At 42.4% G+C, this 20891-nt stretch overlaps 1 protein-coding gene across 6 annotated transcripts in view; it reads right to left on the bottom strand.

The window, feature by feature from the left end:
* als2b (alsin Rho guanine nucleotide exchange factor ALS2 b) overlaps window positions 1-20891 on the bottom strand; it is a 33369-nt gene continuing 12478 nt past the window's right edge. For all 6 annotated transcript variants that reach the window (XM_086282010.1, XM_086282009.1, XM_086282007.1 and 3 more), the window contains 19 exons: window positions 20434-20504; window positions 19052-19118; window positions 18776-18972; window positions 18622-18687; window positions 18418-18516; window positions 15473-15637; window positions 15251-15362; window positions 7864-7941; window positions 7641-7774; window positions 7393-7557; window positions 7184-7301; window positions 6608-6765; window positions 6295-6411; window positions 6029-6205; window positions 5870-5927; window positions 5416-5477; window positions 5156-5305; window positions 3748-3844; window positions 1-3665 (listed from right to left, as the gene is read on the bottom strand). In XM_086282010.1, the coding sequence (XP_086138136.1) occupies window positions 3627-3665; window positions 3748-3844; window positions 5156-5305; window positions 5416-5477; window positions 5870-5927; window positions 6029-6205; window positions 6295-6411; window positions 6608-6765; window positions 7184-7301; window positions 7393-7557; window positions 7641-7774; window positions 7864-7941; window positions 15251-15362; window positions 15473-15637; window positions 18418-18516; window positions 18622-18687; window positions 18776-18972; window positions 19052-19118; window positions 20434-20504 (2130 nt within the window). In that variant the 3' untranslated portion in view covers window positions 1-3626. The remainder of the gene's footprint in view (window positions 3666-3747; window positions 3845-5155; window positions 5306-5415; window positions 5478-5869; window positions 5928-6028; window positions 6206-6294; window positions 6412-6607; window positions 6766-7183; window positions 7302-7392; window positions 7558-7640; window positions 7775-7863; window positions 7942-15250; window positions 15363-15472; window positions 15638-18417; window positions 18517-18621; window positions 18688-18775; window positions 18973-19051; window positions 19119-20433; window positions 20505-20891) is intronic.

Raw genomic sequence — 20891 nt, forward strand, 5'->3', positions numbered from 1 at the left:
TGGATTTCCACCAAAATGATTTTATTGCCCTTTGTCATCAATTAAAAGTACAACACGTTTGACATTGTGCAAAAGACACAGGTGGGCCCGTTGACAAAACAGCCGTTGGTGCAGTTGGTTAACCAGCTGCAGGGTTTAAAACATCAGCGCTTCCTTCAGTTTACACTTAGCACAAAAACACTCCACTCAGTCTGGACTAAATAAAGTCAGTCAGTGTGTGAACAACCACTACATCAGTAATCTGGTTTCAAAGTCAGCCGCGTCACTGTCAGAAAAAACTGTTTTCATAGGCAGCAGTGAATCATGTCAGCCTTCAAATTTAAGCTGAATAAAATATACAAGAGATGATGCTGAAGAACACCCGAGGGCGCCTTCTCTAGTCAGTGAAATAAGAACAGAGCCTGGCTTAAACATCAAATAAATGTTAAACCCAAAGGCTAAAGTGTGTAGGATGCATTCTAGGGATGAACTCGGTGAACTCGAAAAAAAGACAATACTGCTTCATTTCCACGAGGGTCGAGCACATTTGGGCTCATGAACACAGACGGAAGATTATAAAATGATTTTTACTGCACGTGTGAGGACCACACTTCACCTCAGATACAAGCAGCAACATCATCACATATCAGTTTAGGTTCAACAGTATAAGAAGTTCCCATGAGCAGGTTTAAATTTTACAACCTCTGACAAACAATTTTCTGCTTGATTTTCGAATATCCCGCAGGGCGAGAGCAGCGGCTTTACCTCTGATCTGCTGCTATTTCTATTGTCGAAACTATCAGACCAGGGCATGAACAGCAACAAAAGGAAGAATCCCCTCTTAATCCCTTTTTAAAGTGGCATGTGTGACGCAGATCACAAGTAAGCAACAGTGCCTGATGGTTGGGGGTGGGGGGCAGCATTAGCAGATGGTGTGAAGCTTTGAACTCTATTATATCTATAACAGCAACGTTAAAGCGGCCTGCTTCTTGGCTCAGACATCACTCACAAAAGGCAAAATACACATTTCTGTCCTTCTTGTGATTAAATCAGAATTCACATTGGACCGCTTGCATTGATTATTTTGCAGATCAGTGAGGTTTAGACCTTTAGCTGGTGGTTAGTTTCCTTCCTTGGCTGTGTGGCCTGCCTCCACATGATTAATAGAAACACTGTCAGGATATTTGCAGCTTCCTGCAGCATACAAATCAAACGTCTCTGCATACTGCTAAAGGACGATTTCTACAAACAATCCAGCAAAATGAGTTTCTGTAAACATTTCAAACAAGAAATGAACAAAGGAGATGCTAAATATGTCTTCACATTAGGGAAAGGTTACAGACACTGCTGATTTGCATAAAGCTAAAAAGTGTAACCACAGAGCGAGGAAGTGGATGGCTAGTTGCTCAAAATGAAGCAGTGATGAACGAGAAAGCTTCTCAGGTGGTAAGAAAGAGTGGAAACAAACCGTCAGGTAGCGTTAATACAATATAAGTGAATTGTACAACGTCACTGTCATTGTACTGTAAAAAAACAAAACAAAACTTTTATCGCTAAAAAGCAGAAGGAATTTTCAGCTTTTTTGGGAATAACATTTAAAAAAAAAAAAAAAACACATCTTGTCCTCAACTCCTAAGATTAAAGATTCGAATCGTTATTTTTTTATTAGTGAGACTAATAAATAAGACTGTAATAAAGAGCAACACAGGTTCTCCAAAAGCGCCAAATTTCCACTTCCTACCACCACCTTGCAGAGCTGTAAGACTGTCCTGCGAACACTGGGCTCAGAAATACAAACCAAAGACACCTCCTGCAAAACGCTGTCAATGAAAAGACATTTCTGTGGACTGAATAATGAAAAGCTCATCTTAAAAAAAAAAAACAAAAGAAAACATTAAATACATATTTTTCCTCTGGCCTGCAGTGCTGGTTGTTTTTTTTTATTGTTTCCTCTAAAGGTATAAGTCTTATCTTTAATCTTATGAACATAAAACAAACCAGGTGGCACTGTACACCTTGTGGTGCTCAAGGCATTAAGAAGTCTTGAAAACTCATCAATTTCTAGACTACAGGAACTATGTTCGTTCTTCCAACCACCACTGCTCCCAGTACACCTGGAAATGGATCCCTGTACATTTCCAAATCGATTTTATTTTTTAAGTCGATAAGTATCATATGACAGGACAAACATGGACGGCAGCCGCTTGGCTGAGCTCTGATGTTAGCTTGTTTGGTCTGTAGGTGGTCAAAGAAAATAGTTCCACCATTTTATTAAAATACCCAGATCATGATTTCTAAAATTAGACCTCATTTCTGAAGCCTCGTTAATGGTAACAGAACCTGCTGTGTAGACGATTAAAGTGACGGCTCTGTAACCAGTAACATGCTGGTGTTAGCAGAAGCAGGAAGTAAATTAAGCTTTTTCCAGAAAGTCTTTTCAGGATCTGTTTTGATGCTATGTCAGAAAATTAGTTCAGGTATTTGCAGATCACAGATAGGTAAAGACCCACATGATCACAAATGTGCTTCTGTAATTGAGCCAAATACTCCAAAGTGGTGGTGAAGTCGCTTTTGATTTTACCTTAGATACCACTTTTAAATGGCATGAAAAGCAACTAAATCCTCATCAAGTCAGCAGCTGTTGTGAGTGACAGTGATGTGAGGAGAGATGAGGTGAAACAAAAAGTTTTTCAGTCTTACTTACAAGATATTTAAACGCATTTGCTTTGCTGCTTTGAGCACCACAAGTTGAGCATCTCTACAGCTGATATCCCCCAAAAAACAGACACCTAATAATGTATGCACTAAAGGCCAGAGGAAGGATACGCATTTTAAATGTAACAGTCTGAGGTTATGTTCAGAGGACGTGTGAGTACGCTTTCAAGTCAACAATCCGGCTGAAGCTTGCGCTTCAAATGAAGAAATAAAAAAAATCTTTATAAGCAACTGTTTAGATTCAGGTCCGTTCACTGATGCTGTAACACGTTCTTTCTTTAAATACAGTATGAAAATGGGCAGTCAGCTTGCCCAGATAAATCCTCTCCAAGGAAACTTTGAACAAGTGTCAGTTTTACTTGCAAAAGAAAAAAAAACAAAAAAAAAACCAAAAACCTTCCTTCAGGACCGGCTCCCCCCCTGCAGTGCCTAACAGCCACTAACCGTAGGCATCCATCTCAGATTATAAAGTTTATGAATCCACAGTTTATAGAGTTACTTCCTCTTCATGTAGCTTTCACTGAAAATAATTCATGTTTCCAGATTTACTGTTTGTTTGTTTTTTTAAGATTAAAAATTTTAAGGAGAAAAAATGAGGTCCGGTATCCCACAGACAAACTTTGCACTCCCTCCCTGCTAAAGGTGATTTAATAACAGTCATCTTTATTCCCCAACTCCACCCACATGGATGGTGCGACTGTGCTCGCGTCTGTCATCACGGCGACATTTCTACCTTCATCACCTGTGGATGATGAGTGTTTCAGGGAGGGAGGGTCTGTGACGGGATGTGTCCAAGCAGCATTCGACGACCTGTTCTTATGACCCCTCCTCCTCCCTGTCAGTCATCCTCATGCCCGGCTACTGGAGCTGAGAGGAGGGGAGTGGAAAATCAGCAGCATGAAGGTCACCGAGGACTTAGCAGCAGTCTCGTCTTAAGTGACCTTCTCATGCTGGATCTGGTAGTAGCAGGCCTGCAGGGGGGAGAGATACCTGAGTGACCTAAAAGTTTTGAAACGCTTGCAGACAAAGCAGCGTGAGCTGCATGTGCGTTACCTTGAGGGTGGTGAACATAATGCCGTGTTCTCCGTGCTGGACGCAGGGGTCCATCAGGTCTTCGATCAGACTGACCTCAGAACCGAGGTTCCTGATACTGAAGAGAGAAAGAAAAAAAAAGCCAACCTTTGAGTCAGATCTGCTCCTTGCTCGTCATGTCCAGTTTCTCGTATTGTACCAAGGCTGTGACGCTAAAAGAGTCCACCATGAGGTGCCATATGTGGACCTAGCAAATGGTAGCCACTAGCTCTTCTGCTCTGCCTCATTTTCACTCATTTCAGCCACTGAGCTGAACCTCTTGACCATGTTTGATGATGGATTATCTGACAAATATAAAATGACTCACTCTGTGCTAAAAGACAATCCAAGACATTTGTTTCTCATGTGTATGTGTGTACTGCATGGGGATATGCTCCACACTCGCATACCACAAAGTCATTAGGTACACCTTCCTAGTTCAAGGTTTGTCCCTCTTCTTGGTTCAGAGCTTCTTTCACTCTTCATGGCATAGATTCAACAAGGTGCTGGAAACATTGCTTAGAGATTTTGGTCCTGACACATTGATATGAGGCAGTAAGGCCAAATTCTGACTGTAATGTTGGTGAAACCAAGACTCATCAGACCAGATGATGTTTTTCCAGTCTTCTATTGTCCAATTTTGGTGAGACTGAGGGATTTGTAGCCAAAGTTTCCTGTTAGTAGCTGAGAGGAGTGGCACCTGGTGTGGTTGTAACAAGTTGTTAATTGAGTTACTGTTGCTTTACTATCAGTTTGAAGGAGTCTGGCATCAGCAAGACATTTTCACTGCTGCTCAATGGATTATTTTCTTTTTCAGACCTCTAGAGACCAAAATATGTGTTGGGGAAAATCTAGATCAGCAGTTTCTGAAATGCTCAGAATAACCACCATGCCACATAAAATCACTGAAGTGATCCTTCTTCCTTATTCTGATGCTCAGTTTGAACTCGAGCACGTCTCCATACAAGCATGCGACTGGCTGATTAGACATTTGCATTAATGAGCAGTTGATCAGGTGTGCCTAATGAAGTGGCCAATGAGTGTACATTTTCTCATGTTTATAGTGCAAACTCCGTTCTGTGAAGCATGTCACTGATCTGCTACAACTGTCAAGTCATTTGAGAGCAGCTGGGATGGGTGTAGGTCTTTGAATAAGTTGAACAGCAGTATTATTGACTAAAATTGCCTTCCCCACCATCACGTAGAACAACCTCCACATTTAAGAAGCTGAAACCTAAAACTTTTGGTTATGCTTACAAAAATAGCAAAAGCCCTTGCAGTTTTTTTTAAGCCATTCTCCACTGCTTGTGTTTCTGCCCACACCTCATTTTCGCCATTTATTTCTGTAAATGTGTGCATTACTGTGCTTTTTCTGTGGTTCAATGCTCACCGCGCTCGTAGTACTACATAGAGGAAGACAGGGAAGAGGTCGTCCATGGACCACAGGAAGTCCTGCTTCAGAAGCGCCTGGACCTCCTGTGTGATCTCCTCGAAAGTGAGCTGGATCACCTGCAGCTTGTCTGATGGCGTGAAAGTTGTGCTGCAAAAGAAAAGAGGACTTCTAGATGAAGGATGAAGGAACCAACCACTGCCCCTCCCCTCTGCTGTATTTTCTTTAAAAGTATTAGAAGCCGTTGAATGGAGCCGTACCTGATCTGCTGTAGTGTTTCCACTGCAGAAGCAAAGCAGGCGTCTTTGGTGCTGGAGATGACCTGGACAAGTCGCACAGCAGAACAAACACGCTTTACATCTTTATAACAATAATGGATGCAAACAACATCTCCTCACCCCCTTTGTCTTTAAAAAAGTACTACAGAAATAAAATTCTTAACAACAGTAAGGAGACTTAAAAGACTGAACTGAGAGATCACTATCAGTTTAAACCCATCATAAAAATGAACTAAACAGGATCTTTTACCTTTGAGATGAATTGTCTTTAACAGTGTCATGTGTAAATTAGCAAATATTTAACTTAAGATTAAGATTAAGTAAAAAGAAAAAAATCCAAAACAAAACAAGTTAAAGGAAATTAACAAACACAATCAATGTCAGCACAGCCCCAAAACATCTGAGCTAGTTTTGGAAAATATGAACAAAATGATACCAGTTGCTTCTCGCCAGGCGCAGGCAAAGATGCTGGGATGGAAACAGGCCAAAACTTTCTGACAGGAGGAAAACAGAAGAAGAAGAAGTAGTAGTATTTATGGATCTGCATAAAATAAAAACAAACTCTTCTACAGCCGCATGTTCAGCTCTGACGTACTGCTGGACGCCCAGGAAGGCGAGCAGGGCGAGGTCGGGCTGCTTGTTGAGGCGCAGGACGCACTCCCAGTACACGTCGTCCTCTCTCTCCTTGTCCAGGGCGTAGAGGGTGAAGAGCGGCGGGTAGAGACGGGGCAGAAGGACAGGAAGCAGCAGAGCCGAGCTGCTCACCACGCGGCTGAAACACAAACACACGGAGGAAGTCGTTAATAACCAGAGCCCGCTCACCGGAGATATGGCAGCAGCGGGACGTGGATCCATCCTTACGCAGGTTTGGGAGACTCCGGCAGGGCATCAGTAGAATTGGGCTCATTCTTCTCCTGCAGGTCGGTGGTCGGCTCTGGGATTAGACCGCCCTCTTCTGGCAGGTCTGGGAATAAAAATCTGAACCAAAGCAAAGAAAAACATACAATAAAATCGTGTAGAGTCATCTAGAGAAATGTTTATTTGCCTTTGAAATCAATAAGCTCATCTCACAGTTCCCCCTCCTCTCCGCATTACTGACAGCCTGAGGACATTATGAGGCTATCTTGGCTGTTATGCAGACATGAAGGACATTGGATCCATTCACAGTGACTACCTGACAATCAGGAAGATGTGGTTGAGGTAAGATTTAATCTCGCTGACGGCCTGATGTAGGAGCCGACGGTTGGCGCCAACACCCACGTAGGTCATCCTGTAGACCGCCACCAGGGTCTCCAGCAGCTGACCCAGAGGGTGCAGCGGAGTGTCACACGCCTGGAGGACAAAGGATCATTTTGTCAATGCTGTGCCTGCTCAGGGGTCTCATCGATAACCCTCCCTCTAATGCTCTGCAACACTCTGATCAGGTAAACAAGATGACCAGAATTTTTATTCAGCGTTAATGATTTTGAGCTTTAGCTGTTAAAATTATATGTGTAGAGTTATTCATTTAGGACTTTCAGTTTTATGTTGTTATGGTCGTATTTCTCATTATTGTTTGAATTATTACAAACCAGTCAGTGAACGCTCTAATCAAGAAAAAAAAAAAAAAAAAAAAATCAATCAGCACAATAATCATTAGTTGCAGCCAGTTAAAGAGCTCCAATATACTCTAAAAACCTGTTTGCAGGTTAGTATATCAGCAGTTGTTATTGCCACCGGTACTTTTACTTCGTCGACTCGGTGAACCCACCTTGATTAGGTAGAGGCGGATGGCGTTGTATCTGTCCATGGTGATCGGCCCTACGTGCTGCGGGATAACTTCCAGACTCTCCAGCGTTTTGTTGTGAGATCGAGACAAAACATCCGGACTGGGATGCACAAACATTGGGAATTTTAGATTCGAGATGTTTTTACTTCAACGAGAAGTTTTATGACCAATAAGAAGGCGTCAGGTGGTACCTGTCCAGGATGTGTCGCCGGCTGGTGGTGAGGGCCACAGCAATGTTCTCCCAGGCCTTTTCGGGCTCCCCTCGGCCCGGAGCCTCACAGCCCAGCTGACTCCAACACTCCTCGAAAACCGCCGGCCACTTATCCTCGGCACACACACACAGATGACCCAGCTTCCTGCCGCATCAACAAACAATATAAAGTATATACAGACAAATTAAAGTTTGCTTTAACAAACATGAGACCACTCATGAGCTTACATGGCTTGGGTCTTGTCCTTGTCGGTGTCGAACAGGTGTGGTTTAAAGTAGGAGCCCGTCACTTTGAGACCAGAGCCCCATTCGCCATTGAAGGAGCCCTCCAGGTAGTCACCATTGGGCATGGTCAGCACGCCCTGAGGGAGAGCCAGGACATTTAATAACAAGTACCTGCACTCGGTATTAGATTTAGAAGAAAAAATTTTAAGTATTCATATTTAGTTACCTTTCCACTGAGGGTCCAGTCGTCTGAGAATTCGCCCTCGTACGTCGTGTCGTCCTCTGACAGAAGGACACCAGTGCCCTGAAAGAGTCATCATCTCCCATTTTAAACACACATTTATTATTATTATTTTTATATATATATATATATAAAACACCCAGCACGCCCCTGCAGGCGGTTTATCCTTCAAGCTCGGGTCCTCTACCAGAGGCCTGGGAGCTTGAGGGTCCTGCGCAGTATCTTAGCTGTTCCCAGGACTGCGCTCTTCTGGACAGAGATCTCCGATGTTTCTTCTTAAAAGTGAATGTTTCCCCATAAATTCTTTAAGTCTTACACTTAAACAATCTGACATTCCTTTTAGACTTAGCCCTGCTGGCTTTAAATATTTGGGAGTTAACATGACTCGTACTTTGTCTTCTCTATACTCTTCCAATTTCCCCCCTTTAATGACTCAAATTCAATCAGATTTTCAGAGATGGAAATCGCTACCTTTGTCCCTAATTGGTCGGATCAATGCTGTAAAGATGAACATTTTGCCTCGATTGTTCTTTCTGTTTCAGAGTATTCCTATATTTTTACCTAAAGCTTTTTTCAAAAAGTTAGACCAGCTAGTTACATCGTTTTTGTGGGGAGGGAAACACCCCAGGGTGAGGAAATCATTATTACAGAGACTGACATTTGATGGTGGTCTTGCCTTGCCTAACTTTTTATTTTACTATTGGTCCTCTCATGTTCACAAATTGACCCATTGGCTTGAATCTCAAGACCTGCTGTGGTGCAAACTGGAACGCCTGTCGTGCACTTCCTCATCCTTAGAAGCTTTATTATTCTCTCCACTACCACTTAAGCCTTCTCATTTCACCCAAAATCCCGTGGTACAGTCTAGTCTAAGGGTCTGGTCACAATTCAGGAGTCATTTTAAGTACATCTCTGCGTCAGTACACATGCCCATCACGCAGAACCATCTGTTTACTCCTGGCCTCATTGATGGTACCTATGTACAGTGGAAGCATCATGGTATTAATACATTTAAGGATCTCTATAAAGATGGCACTTTCTTAACTTTTTTAGACCTGTGTTCAGAAACAAATCTTCCGGCTACCAATCTATTCCGTTATTTTCAGGCACGGCATTGCACTTCTGCTCTCTTCCCCTCCGACCCTCTTCTCCCAAATGTCCAACCGTGGGAGGAATTCTTATCCCTTAAACCCAATAAGAAGTCAATTATATCTTTAATATATAAACAACTTATGGATTTAAATGTCCATTCCGTTGCTAAAATTAGGGGGGCTTGGGAGCGGGAGTTAGGAATAATTTTTTCGGATCAGCAATGGGAGAAAGCAGTATCCAATGTCCGTTATAGTACGTCCTGTGCCAGGTTACAACTCATCCAGTTCAAGGTGTTGTACAGGGTTTACTATTCAAAGTCTCGTCTGTCTGAGATTTACCCACAAGTGATGGATCAGTGTGAGAGATGTCATGCCACCCCATGTGACCTAGGCCATATGTTCTTTCTGTGCCCAAGACTCCATGGCTTCTGGAGTCAGTATTCAGTTATTCTTTCCAAAGCTCTTGGGACCCAAATCTGCATGGACCCTTTTCTAGCTGTTTTTGGGCTTCCAGTCAACACTGGTCTAACCAACCCTACACACTTCAAAATATTAGCCTTTACATCACTTTTGGCTAGACGTTGCATCTTACTCCTTTGGAAATCTTCAAAGCCACCTTCAGTTTCTTTTTGGTTTAGAGATGTGATGTCATCTCTTAAATTGCAAAAGATAGGCCTTGTGGCGAAGGGCAAATACAGAGAATTTTATTCTATCTGGGGCCCCTTCGTGGACTATTGCAAGTCATTAAACGCTCTACCAGCTGATTAATATCATGTCTCTTCCCCCCCCCCCCCTTTTTTTTTTTTTTCCCCCCTTTTGGGGTTTGTGTTTGTTTTGGGTTTCTTATTAGGTTTTGTTTTGTTTGTTTACTTAAGCGTGTGTGTAGGTGTGCCTGTGTGTGTGTTATTGTGTCTGTTCATGTAAGAAAAACTAAAAAATATGTGAGGGGAACAGATTGTGTTGTCATTGTAAACTACTGTACACTTGTCTCTCAATAAAAATATTAAAAAAAAAAAAAAAAAAAAAAAAAAAAAAGAGATCTCCGATGTTTTTCCCGGGATCTGCTGGAGCCACTCGCCTAGCTTGGGAGTCACCGCACCTAGTGCTCCGATTACCACGGGGACCACCGTTACCTTCACCCTCCACATCCTCTCGAGCTCTTCTCTGAGCCCTTGGTATTTCTCCAGCTTCTCATGTTCCTTCTTCCTGATATTGCTGTAATTCAGGACCGCTACATCGATCACTACGGCCGTCTTCTTCTGTTTGTCTACCACCACTATGTCCAGTTGGTTAGCCACCACCATTTTGTCCGTCTGTATCTGGAAGTCCCACAGGATCTTAGCTCGGTCATATATATATATATAAAACACCCAGCACGCCCCTGCGGGCGGTTTATCCTTCAAGCTCGGGTCCTCTACCAGAGGCCTGGGAGCTTGAGGGTCCTGCGCAGTATCTTAGCTGTTCCCAGGACTGCGCTCTTCTGGACAGAGATCTCCGATGTTGTTCCCGGGATCTGCTGGAGCCACTCGCCTATCTTGGGAGTCACCGCACCTAGTGCTCCGATTACCACGGGGACCACCGTTACCTTCACCCTCCACATCCTCTCGAGCTCTTCTCTGAGCCCTTGGTATTTCTCCAGCTTCTCGTGTTCCTTCTTCCTGATATTGCTGTCATTCGGAACCGCTACATCGATCACTACGGCCGTCTTCTTCTGTTTGTCTACCACCACTATGTCCGGTTGGTTAGCCACCACCATTTTGTCCGTCTGTATCTGGAAGTCCCACAGGATCTTAGCTCGGTCATTCTCCACCACCCTTGGGGGCATCTCCCATTTTGACCTCGGGACTTCCAGGTTATACTCGGCACAGATGTTCCTGTACACTATGCCGGCCACTTGGTTATGGCGTTCCATGTATGCCTTGCCTGCTAGCATCTTGCACCCTGCTGTTATGTGCTGGATTGTCTCTGGGGCATCTTTACACAGCCTGCACCTGGGGTCTTGCCTGGTGTGATAGACCCCAGCCTCTATGGATCTTGTGCTCAGAGCTTGTTCTTGTGCTGCCATGATTAGTGCCTCTGTGCTGTCTTTCAGTCCAGCTTTGTCCAGCCACTGGTAGGATTTCTGGATATCAGCCACCTCCTCTATCTGCCGGTGGTACATACCGTGCAGGGCTCTGTCCTTCCATATATATATATATATATATATATATATATATATATATATATATATATATATATATATATATATATATATATATATATATATTTTTTTTAGGGGTGCAACGATATTCGTATCAATATTGAACCGTTCGATACAGTGCTTTCGGTTCGGTACGCATATGTGTCGAACAATACAAAATTTGTAATTTATTTCATCAACTTTCCTTCTGACGATGCTGTCTGTGTTGAGCGCTCAGTGAATCTGCGTTCGACTACTCCGCCTAGGCTACACTGTAGAGCCCAGATCCACTGAGCGCTCAACACAGACAGCATCGAAGGAAGAGCGCAGGGCAAGCTAGCGAGACAGAAGTTAAGCTCTCCTTGTAACATGGACCTCCCCCACTCTCATTCAGATCTGGCGTTTGGAATTATTTTGGTTTTCATGTGACGTATGACCCTGAAGGTAAGCGAGTCATGGACTAAAGTAAAACAGTATGTTGGATGTGCCATGCAATGCTCAATTACATGGGTGGGAACTAGTGTGTTATCGCAGTTAGCTCGTTAACGTGTTGGCCGTCTAGCCCCATGCACGGGGCTATCAGGGGTAGCTCGTTAACGGAGATTTGCCGTGTTGTGGCGTTAACGTCATTTCAACGAGATTAACCTGAAAGCACTAGTGGGAACACAACGAATATGACTGCACATTTACATCATCCTAGTACAAAAACAACAAGCATGCATGCTACAAACTTTAGCCGAGTCATTTAGAGAGCCGTTAGCACATGAGTCTCCTTATGGGGACCTGATATGTTTAATATGCTGCTGAGAATATAGCCCAGAAGAAGCGGATAGTATAGCTTTTATTTTGGAAAGAGCCATTTCTCTGTAATAAACTCTCTTTTCCAAAGATGAGTGATTCCTCAATCAGATACAGGGCTTGCAATATCGCTAGCCCGACGTCCCGGGGCTAGCGATTTTTTCAGTCGGGCTACCAAAATCTATCTCTGCCCTGCCCGTCGGGCTATTGTAGGAAGGAAAAATATATGTCAATGCTTTTGCATTCTTTCGGAAATGTAGCTGGGTAATTATGTCATTGGCATCGGTGAGCCACTGTCAATATGTGACATATTGAAGTCGCGTTTGAATTTGCGCTTATTTTTTTGCTTTCACTTTGCAATCGCTCGGACAGCACTGATTATATATTGTACATATATTTATTAGTTTCAGATGTAGCCATTCTTGTATTTTGCTTGTTTACGTTATTGTATTTTGTACAACTCTGTTGCTTGTGAAGCTCGCACACAAGAATTTCACTCACATGTACTGTACCAATGTACCTGCACATGTGATGTGACAATAAAAGTGATTTGATTTGATTGGTGAGTGATGATAATTTGCGCACCAATTCCTCTGACATCGTCTTATTAATCGTTAGCTTACTACACAAACATGACAAGTGAAATCTCCCGCAGCAAGCTTAAACATGTGAGAGGTTGATCGCGCAGAGAATCGCTGAGCTTATGTGAGTGCGTGTGTAAAAGCAGCAGGATATATATTTTAGTTCTGCTGAGCCAAATAAGACAGGTCAGGGTGAAGAAGTGACAGCCAAAGAAAAGCTTACCACAAAACGGAAAAGTTATGACAAATCAGACTATAAGGCAAAAAGAAAGTGCAGCTTTATGGTTTCATGGACAAAATAATTTCTGTGGCTGCAATATGATGAGCTAAATAACCAGGGCTGCACATAAGTGGTCCACAGGTGCGCATTCGCTGTCAAAATAAAAAACACGCACAAGGGTTAGGGTTAAATTTAAAAACTGTACTTTTGAGTTAAAATATATATTTATAATTTTAATAAATGACAAATTAAAAAGGCATGAACATTTTTTTTGTATCGAAAAAAATATCGAACCGAACCGTGAATTTTCTGTATCGTTGCACCCCTAATATATGCTGCTTAGGGGTGGGCGATAGAAACGATATAAATTTGGCCAACCATACAGATTTTGACTATACCGTTCTACCGCGATAGCGCATGTTGATGATGTCATCAAGCTGCGCCTGTTTTGGTCGAAAGCATCGCAGCGGCTACTACCATTATCGTCTGCAAATTATGCCGGGCGACAGTCATAACAAAGAGATGAAGCACTTTTAAAATATGGGGAAAGCCAAAATGGTAAATGGCCTGTATTTGTATAGTGCTTTTACTGGTCCCCTGCTAGGGACCCCAAAGCACTTTACACACCCAGTCACACACTGGTGGAGGCAAGCTACAGTTGTAGCCACAGCTGCCCTGGGGTAGACTGACAGAAGCGAGGCTGCCATAATAATAATAATGGATTGGATTTATATAGCGCTTTTCAAGGCACCCAAAGCGCTTTACAATGCCACTATTCATTCACTCTCGCATTCACACACTGGTGGAGGCAATATTGCGCCATCGGCCCTTCTGGCCAACACCAGTAGGCGGTAGTTGAAGTATCTTGCCCAAGGACACAACGACCGAGACTGTCTGAGCCGGGGCTCGAACCGGCAACCTTCCGATTACAAGGCGAACTCCACACTCTTGAGCCACGATCGCCCTGCACTTCCTCCACTTCCCTACCATTGATTCATTAATGTTGAATTCTCTCGCAGCTGCTCTATTCCCATGTTGTTGCAGTATATTAAAAACTAACCTTGTATTGTGGATGAAAAATCTCAGTTGTTCTCCTGACTGAAGTTTGGCCCGTGTATAGTATCCATTAAGCAGTGCGGTTTACCAAAGTTGTACTAAAACATTTTTTAACAGATTTCTGCACGCCTAAATCGGTTCGAGGTCAGTAAGCACAACCAGAATTCATACATAAGGCACACTCTCGACTTTTGAGAAAATTAAAGGATTTTAAGTGCGCCTTATAGTGTTGAAAATACATTATACAGGAGAATATATCGTGATATATATCGTTACCGCACGTGCTTCAAATTATACCGCGATATAGATTTTAGGCCATATCGCCCAGCCCTAGAGCTGCTGTTACAGTGTTTGCTACAAGAACACACAAACACACAGAGCTCCAATGAGCTCACTGTTAATCTGTAAATGTGACATTTCTGCATTATGCGTTTGTATTATTTCATCTCTGGGCTTCCGGTTTCTTTCATTTAAGGAACATATTTAAATTGTAAACTGTTTTTCCTTTTTCCAGCTGAACTAGAGACAATTACTCACACATTTATGTCATTGTGCTTCTTCCTGTAAAGCTCTGTTTACTGGCTTAGATTTTAAAATACTTTTTTTTTTTGTACTTACTTATAGAGCCCTAAACGGACAATGGACAGATCTCAGCTTCTTACTAAACACACTGCGGCTCGATGACAGGCTCAGGATGTGTTGGTTGTTCCTCATGACAGACTCGTACCTCTCACATCTACGTTTATCTGAATCTACAAGCAGCTGACAGCTTGTTCATTAACCAGACTTACTGTTGAGAATCTTAATGATAGTAAATGTTTTTAATGATCTTTTCTGTGTCACAACTTTATTTTGAATTGCTATCACCTGTATTTTAATTTTCTATTACACTTATATTGTGATTATTCTTTGTGACCTCATGTCTGTGAACATTGCTTTATTTCCTTCCTTCCTTCCTTCCTCCCTTCCTTCAGGCATTTCTGATGATGCCCAGCTCTACTGAGAATTTAATAAAAAAAAAAAAAAGCGTAAAGCAGCTCTGGTACTTACATCATCTACATATATTTGAAGGAAAATGAATAAAAGAATAGAATAAATCTTTGCAAAAATGACTGAATATTATACTACTGTATGATTTATGAATGATTTAAATTGTTCTACTTCAGGGTTTTTCCTGAATATGAAAAAATTGATTTTGTCCTTCCATCAAAAGGAAAATCACCAGAACTGTGGAAAAAAATATTTTTAAGCAGGGTTTAATTTACTTTAGCTTAAAAATGTTGTTATGAATAGTTTTGCTTGTGAGACGGCAAAAATAACAGGAAAATACACAGATTAATGTCATACGCCGAACTACAGATGTGCTTTGAAAAAACATGAAAACTGAAGAACGTCTGCTGTTGTGACACACTGAGACAACTGGGGATAAAACCTCTGAGCTGCTCACCATCATCTTGTTGTCTTTAAAAGCTCCTTCATAGTACAGGCCAAACTGGGTGACCACCACTCCGGTGCCCTGCCGCTGGTGGTCCTGCCACATGCCCATGTACTTCTCTCCTCTGGAAAGCAAACAGACAGCAGCCTATTTATCCCTTCATATGTGTAATATCAGAAAGCTGCCAGTAAATTTATAGGCAAAAGAACTGTCTGAGTGTGGGAATGAGCGTACTTGGTGATATCGTCAAAGACTCCATAGCCGGTCTTCTTGTCCTGCAGCCACTGACCAATGAAGACGCTGGGGGACGAGGTGTTCAGCTTGCCACTGCGCAGCATGCCGTGACCGTGCCGCACGCCCTCCTGAAAGGACCCGTCATAAACTTCACCGCTGGCATACCTGCAGTCAGATAGAGGAGGGGTGCTCTCTTACAACACAGCTGTTTCATCTATATCTGTTCTTTTATTGAAAAATTTCACTGCTAAAATGCTTCCTATGTCGTCTCTGATTTTAAGGAAAGCAAGCAAGAAGAACTTCTTTTATCAGGTGACAACATTTGCTAATGAGAAATCTCCCTCAAAACTGTTATAAGTATGTTTAAATACGGTTGCTGATAGTTAGCTCATCTTCATAAGAAAGAAAGCACACACACAGGGTCAAATATATATACTGCACCTCGACCAGACACGTTTTGTAGCAATCAACACTTCATTGTTTGGTTCCTTGGCATGGATCCGGCTTTTAAGCATTGTCCACAAATTTTCATGGGTTGGGGCTTTGGGAGCACCATTCCAGAAGCTTAATGCTAGCATGCTTTATCCATTTAATAAAACCAGGTTTGATGTGTGTTTGGGATCATTGTCCTGTTGGAATACCAACTGTGTCCAAGTTTCAACAGTCTAGCTGATGATTTGAGATGGAGTTGAAGAATTTGGAGGTATTCCTTCTTCATTATTCCTTCCCCTTTGTGCAATATACCAGTACCACTGATACCAGTAATACTGGCAGCAATACAGCCCCAGAGCATGATGATATTCCCACCATGTTTGACAGCTGGGACAGTGCTCTTAGGTTTGAAAGCCTCACCTTTACTCCTCCAAACATGCGTCTTGTCATTGTGGTCAAAAAGTTCAATCTTTGTGTCGTCTGACCATAAAACTTTTCTCTAGAAGGCATTTGGCTCGTTAATGTGGGCATTTTCTTTTTTGATCAACACCCTCTCAGTCCATGGTGATGTTCTTCGCTGTGGACAGTGATGCTGGTGACTTCCACATTGTTTTGAGAATTGGTCAAACTAATGAGGCAAACATATAGAGAAACTACCAGTTGTAGTCAATCATAATCACTAATGAGAAGTTAATAGGTCTTAGCCTTATTAGGTTAAAGCATTGTAAGTGAATTCATGTATATACAGTGGGGCAAAAAAGTATTTAGTCAGCCACCGATTGTGCAAGTTCCCCCACCTAAAATGATGACAGAGGTCAGTAATTTGCACCAGAGGTACACTTCAACTGTGAGAGACAGAATGTGAAAAAAAAAAATCCATGAATCCACATGGTAGGATTTGTAAAGAATTTATTTGTAAATCAGGGTGGAAAATAAGTATTTGGTCAATAACAAAAATACAACTCAATACTTTGTAACATAACCTTTGTTGGCAATAACAGAGGTCAAACGTTTACTATAGGTCTTTACCAGGTTTGCACACACAGTAGCTGGTATTTTGGCCCATTCCTCCATGCAGATCTTCTCGAGAGCAGTGATGTTTTGGGGCTGTCGCCGAGCAACACGGACTTTCAACTCCCGCCACAGATTTTCTATGGGGTTGAGGTCTGGAGACTGGCTAGGCCACTCCAGGACTTTCAAATGCTTCTTACGGAGCCACTCCTTTGTTGCCCGGGCGGTGTGTTTTGGATCATTGTCATGTTGGAAGACCCAGCCTCGTTTCATCTTCAAAGTTCTCACTGATGGAAGGAGGTTTTGGCTCAAAATCTCACGATACATGGCCCCATTCATTCTGTCCTTAACACGGATCAGTCGTCCTGTCCCCTTGGCACAAAAACAGCCCCATAGCATGATGTTTCCACCCCCATGCTTCACAGTAGGTATGGTGTTCTTGGGATGCAACTCAGTATTCTTCTTCCTCCAAACACGACGAGTTGAGTTTATACCAAAAAGTTCTACTTTGGTTTCATCTGACCACATGACATTCTCCCAATCCTCTGCTGTATCATCCATGTGCTCTCTGGCAAACTTCAGACGGGCCTGGACATGCACTGGCTTCAGCAGCGGAACACGTCTGGCACTGCGGGATTTGATTCCCTGCCGTTGTAGTGTGTTACTGATGGTGACCTTTGTTACTTTGGTCCCAGCTCTCTGCAGGTCATTCACCAGGTCCCCCCGTGTGGTTCTGGGATCTTTGCTCACCGTTCTCATGATCGTTTTGACCCCACGGGATGAGATCTTGCGTGGAGCCCCAGATCGAGGGAGATTATCAGTGGTCTTGTATGTCTTCCATTTTCTGATGATTGCTCCCACAGTTGATTTTTTCACACCAAGCTGCTTGCCTATTGTAGATTCACTCTTCCCAGTCTGGTGCAGGTCTACAATACTTTTCCTGGTGTCCTTCGAAAGCTCTTTGGTCTTGGCCATGGCGGAGTTTGGAGTCTGACTGTTTGAGGCTGTGGACAGGTGTCTTTTATACAGATGATGAGTTCAAACAGGTGCCATTCATACAGGTAACGAGTGGGGGACAGAAAAGCTTCTTACAGAAGACGTTACAGGTCTGTGAGAGCCAGAGATTTTCCTTGTTTGAGGTGACCAAATACTTATTTTCCACCCTGATTTACGAATAAATTCTTTACAAATCCTACCATGTGGATTCGTGGATTTTTTTTTCCACATTCTGTCTCTCACAGTTGAAGTGTACCTCTGGTGCAAATTACTGACCTCTGTCATCATTTTAAGTGGGGGAACTTGCACAATCGGTGGCTGACTAAATACTTTTTTGCCCCACTGTACTTGAGCATGTATGTATACGTTAGACCGTGTGTGGATTAGAAATCCAAAATGAACTCAGAATTGTGCATTAAATCTAGCCAAACATCATCGTAATCATAATAATAGTAATTATAATAAAGGGCATGCTGCTGAAAATAATACATTTTCATGCTGCTCACCTGTATGTCCCCAGGCCGTGCATCTTGCCATCCTTCCAGTAACCTTGATAGTGGTCGTTCTTGTTCAGCGTCTTATTGGGGGCCACAAACTCACCAAAGCTGCATAAACAAAAGGTGATAAATCACGCTCTCAGGCTTACACACCCACACACAAATTGAACAATTACCATAAACAACTAGGAGATTTTAGGCTCCAGCACTCACCCATCTTCTAGTCCATTCTTGAATGCCCCAGTATATATTCTCCCATCACACCATTTCAAAACACCTCTGGGAAAACAAACAAACAACACTTTCCAATTTCTCAACATATAAGTAAAATTATCTAAGTGTAAATGCAACAGTGTGAACATCCAACCTGCCGTTGGGCTTTCCAGACAGCCAGCGACCCTCATATGTCGCATCCTTCAGTCGCCCTTCCTTATAAAACGTGTACGAAGCTGTTCTGGAGATGGGAGGCTCCAACTTCTGCACTGAGCTGCCTGACGCCACGTCCTGTCCTTTTCCGCTCAGGGCCTGGTCCACCGCCTGGTTGATGGAGCGAAGCCACTTGATCTAAGAATGAACAAACAGCCCAGTTCAGAAATAGAAATTGAGTTTTTAAAAAGGTAAACATCAGCTTTTAAACAGTTACCTTCTCCATGGGAGACGAGGCGAGCAGGGTGAGCGTCTCCTCAGGAGTGATCACCTTTAACCCATACCTACACGCACAGATACCCTTTGTTTTACCACGATATAAAAACTACACAGATGCAACAGTGAGGAAAGATCAAGACATGGATATTTACAAGTTATGACAAAATAACCCTACTTCTCCCCTGAATTAAATCTCAGTAAACACTTTCCATATTATGCTCCAAGCCACTAGTTTCAAATCTTAGTGAATAATTCATGAGGTTCATTTTGTAAACTATGGTTCCTATTATGGTATAAAAGCATGATAAAGAAGAATATGCTTTATGATGAACATGCAATGCCCCTCTGTTTCTAAGTCAGATCCAGCCCTCACTGCTGATGATGAGTTACCAAGGGGTCCCTGAGCAAAATGTAAACATTCAAGTATTTCCCAGGAACAATGGAAACTATTCATTGTTCCATTGTGAAGCAGAGATACTAATCTCTGCTTCATGTGCCCGTGCAATTATAGTTGCATAAATATAATACAGTGCTGTGCAAAAGTCTTGAAGTCTTTTGTTCTGTTCTCTGTCAACATGATCCCAGACTGCTTCAATAATGTTGAGGTCCGGGCTCTGGGGAGGCCGATCCATGACTGATAGAGTTCCACTGTGTGTTTTTATTTCCAGGTATGCTTTTACTTTATTGGAAGTGTGTTTGGGGTCATTGTCATGTTGAAAAATTAAACTGTTGCCAATCAAATGCTTTCCAGATGGTATTGCAGGTGGGTCAAAGTCTGATGGTACTTTTTGAGTTCGTAATTCATTAATTAACAAAATCTCCAACACCACTGACTGAAATGCAGGTCCAAACCATGACAGAGCCTCTACTGTATTTTACAGACACTTACTGTTGTACCTCTCTGCTAACCTGCTCCCTGCATACTGACGATAATCTGAATCCCAAAATGTCAAATCTGTATTCATCACTCCATCAGACCTGTTATCACTGCTTTTCAATCCAGTTCTTATGTAAGGCTCTTTAAAGAGAAAGTTAAAAACTAAGTATGATCCTTTTCTTTTTTAAATGTAAATAAGAGTGGAGACTTGGTCATGGTTTGCGGATGACTAGGAGAGTTCAGGCTGTGTTGAAGAATAAAGGTGGTCACACCAAATATTGACTTTCAAGCTCGTTACAATTGTCCAAAATCTGTTTTTGCCTATTTTATTTCCATGTATTTTCAGTGCACCCATTTCCTATTTTCTTAGCAACATAGTTTCCTGGCTCAAAACTTCTGCAAAGAACTGTAAATATAATTACAAAGATAAGGTTTGTGTAATAATGACTCCAAAAGCTCCCTGTGAAATTCCTTCAATTATCATAGAAAAGCTGCAAACTTACAGGCCCGTGTCCTCCTCTGGGATTGGCTCCACCCACAGCGTGGCCAAAGGGAAGATGTGATGGGTGGAGAACTGGGGGAGAAAAAATGATGTCGGGAGGATAACAAGATAAAATGGAAAAGAGAGACAAGAAGAGAAGGCATCAAAGAGAATATAACCACCGACGGTGAGTGAGAGAGACAGCGACATGAACCCAACCACTACGAATGAGCACATCAGGTGATCGACAGACTTCACCAACGACCGGGACGCTTAAAAGAGAACAAGCAAACTGGGAACGACAACAAGTCCACATTTTTATATCTGTAAACCACTGCTTGCTTTAAACACCATTATTATTTTTCTTACCCTTTCCTTATTGTTATTGTCATTTTTTAATGACCGCCACTACAGTAACTCTGTTTCAGACTGTACTGGTAACATCAGGCATCATAATCCCGCTTTTTATGAGAATACGAT

Source organism: Aulonocara sp. 'chitande type north' Nkhata Bay, linkage group LG23 (genome assembly GCF_057382095.1).
Source record: "Aulonocara sp. 'chitande type north' Nkhata Bay isolate Kocher_YH1m ecotype deep benthic linkage group LG23, A_spYH_male_GT1.1, whole genome shotgun sequence".
Classification (NCBI taxonomy): Eukaryota; Metazoa; Chordata; class Actinopteri; order Cichliformes; family Cichlidae; genus Aulonocara; species Aulonocara sp. 'chitande type north' Nkhata Bay.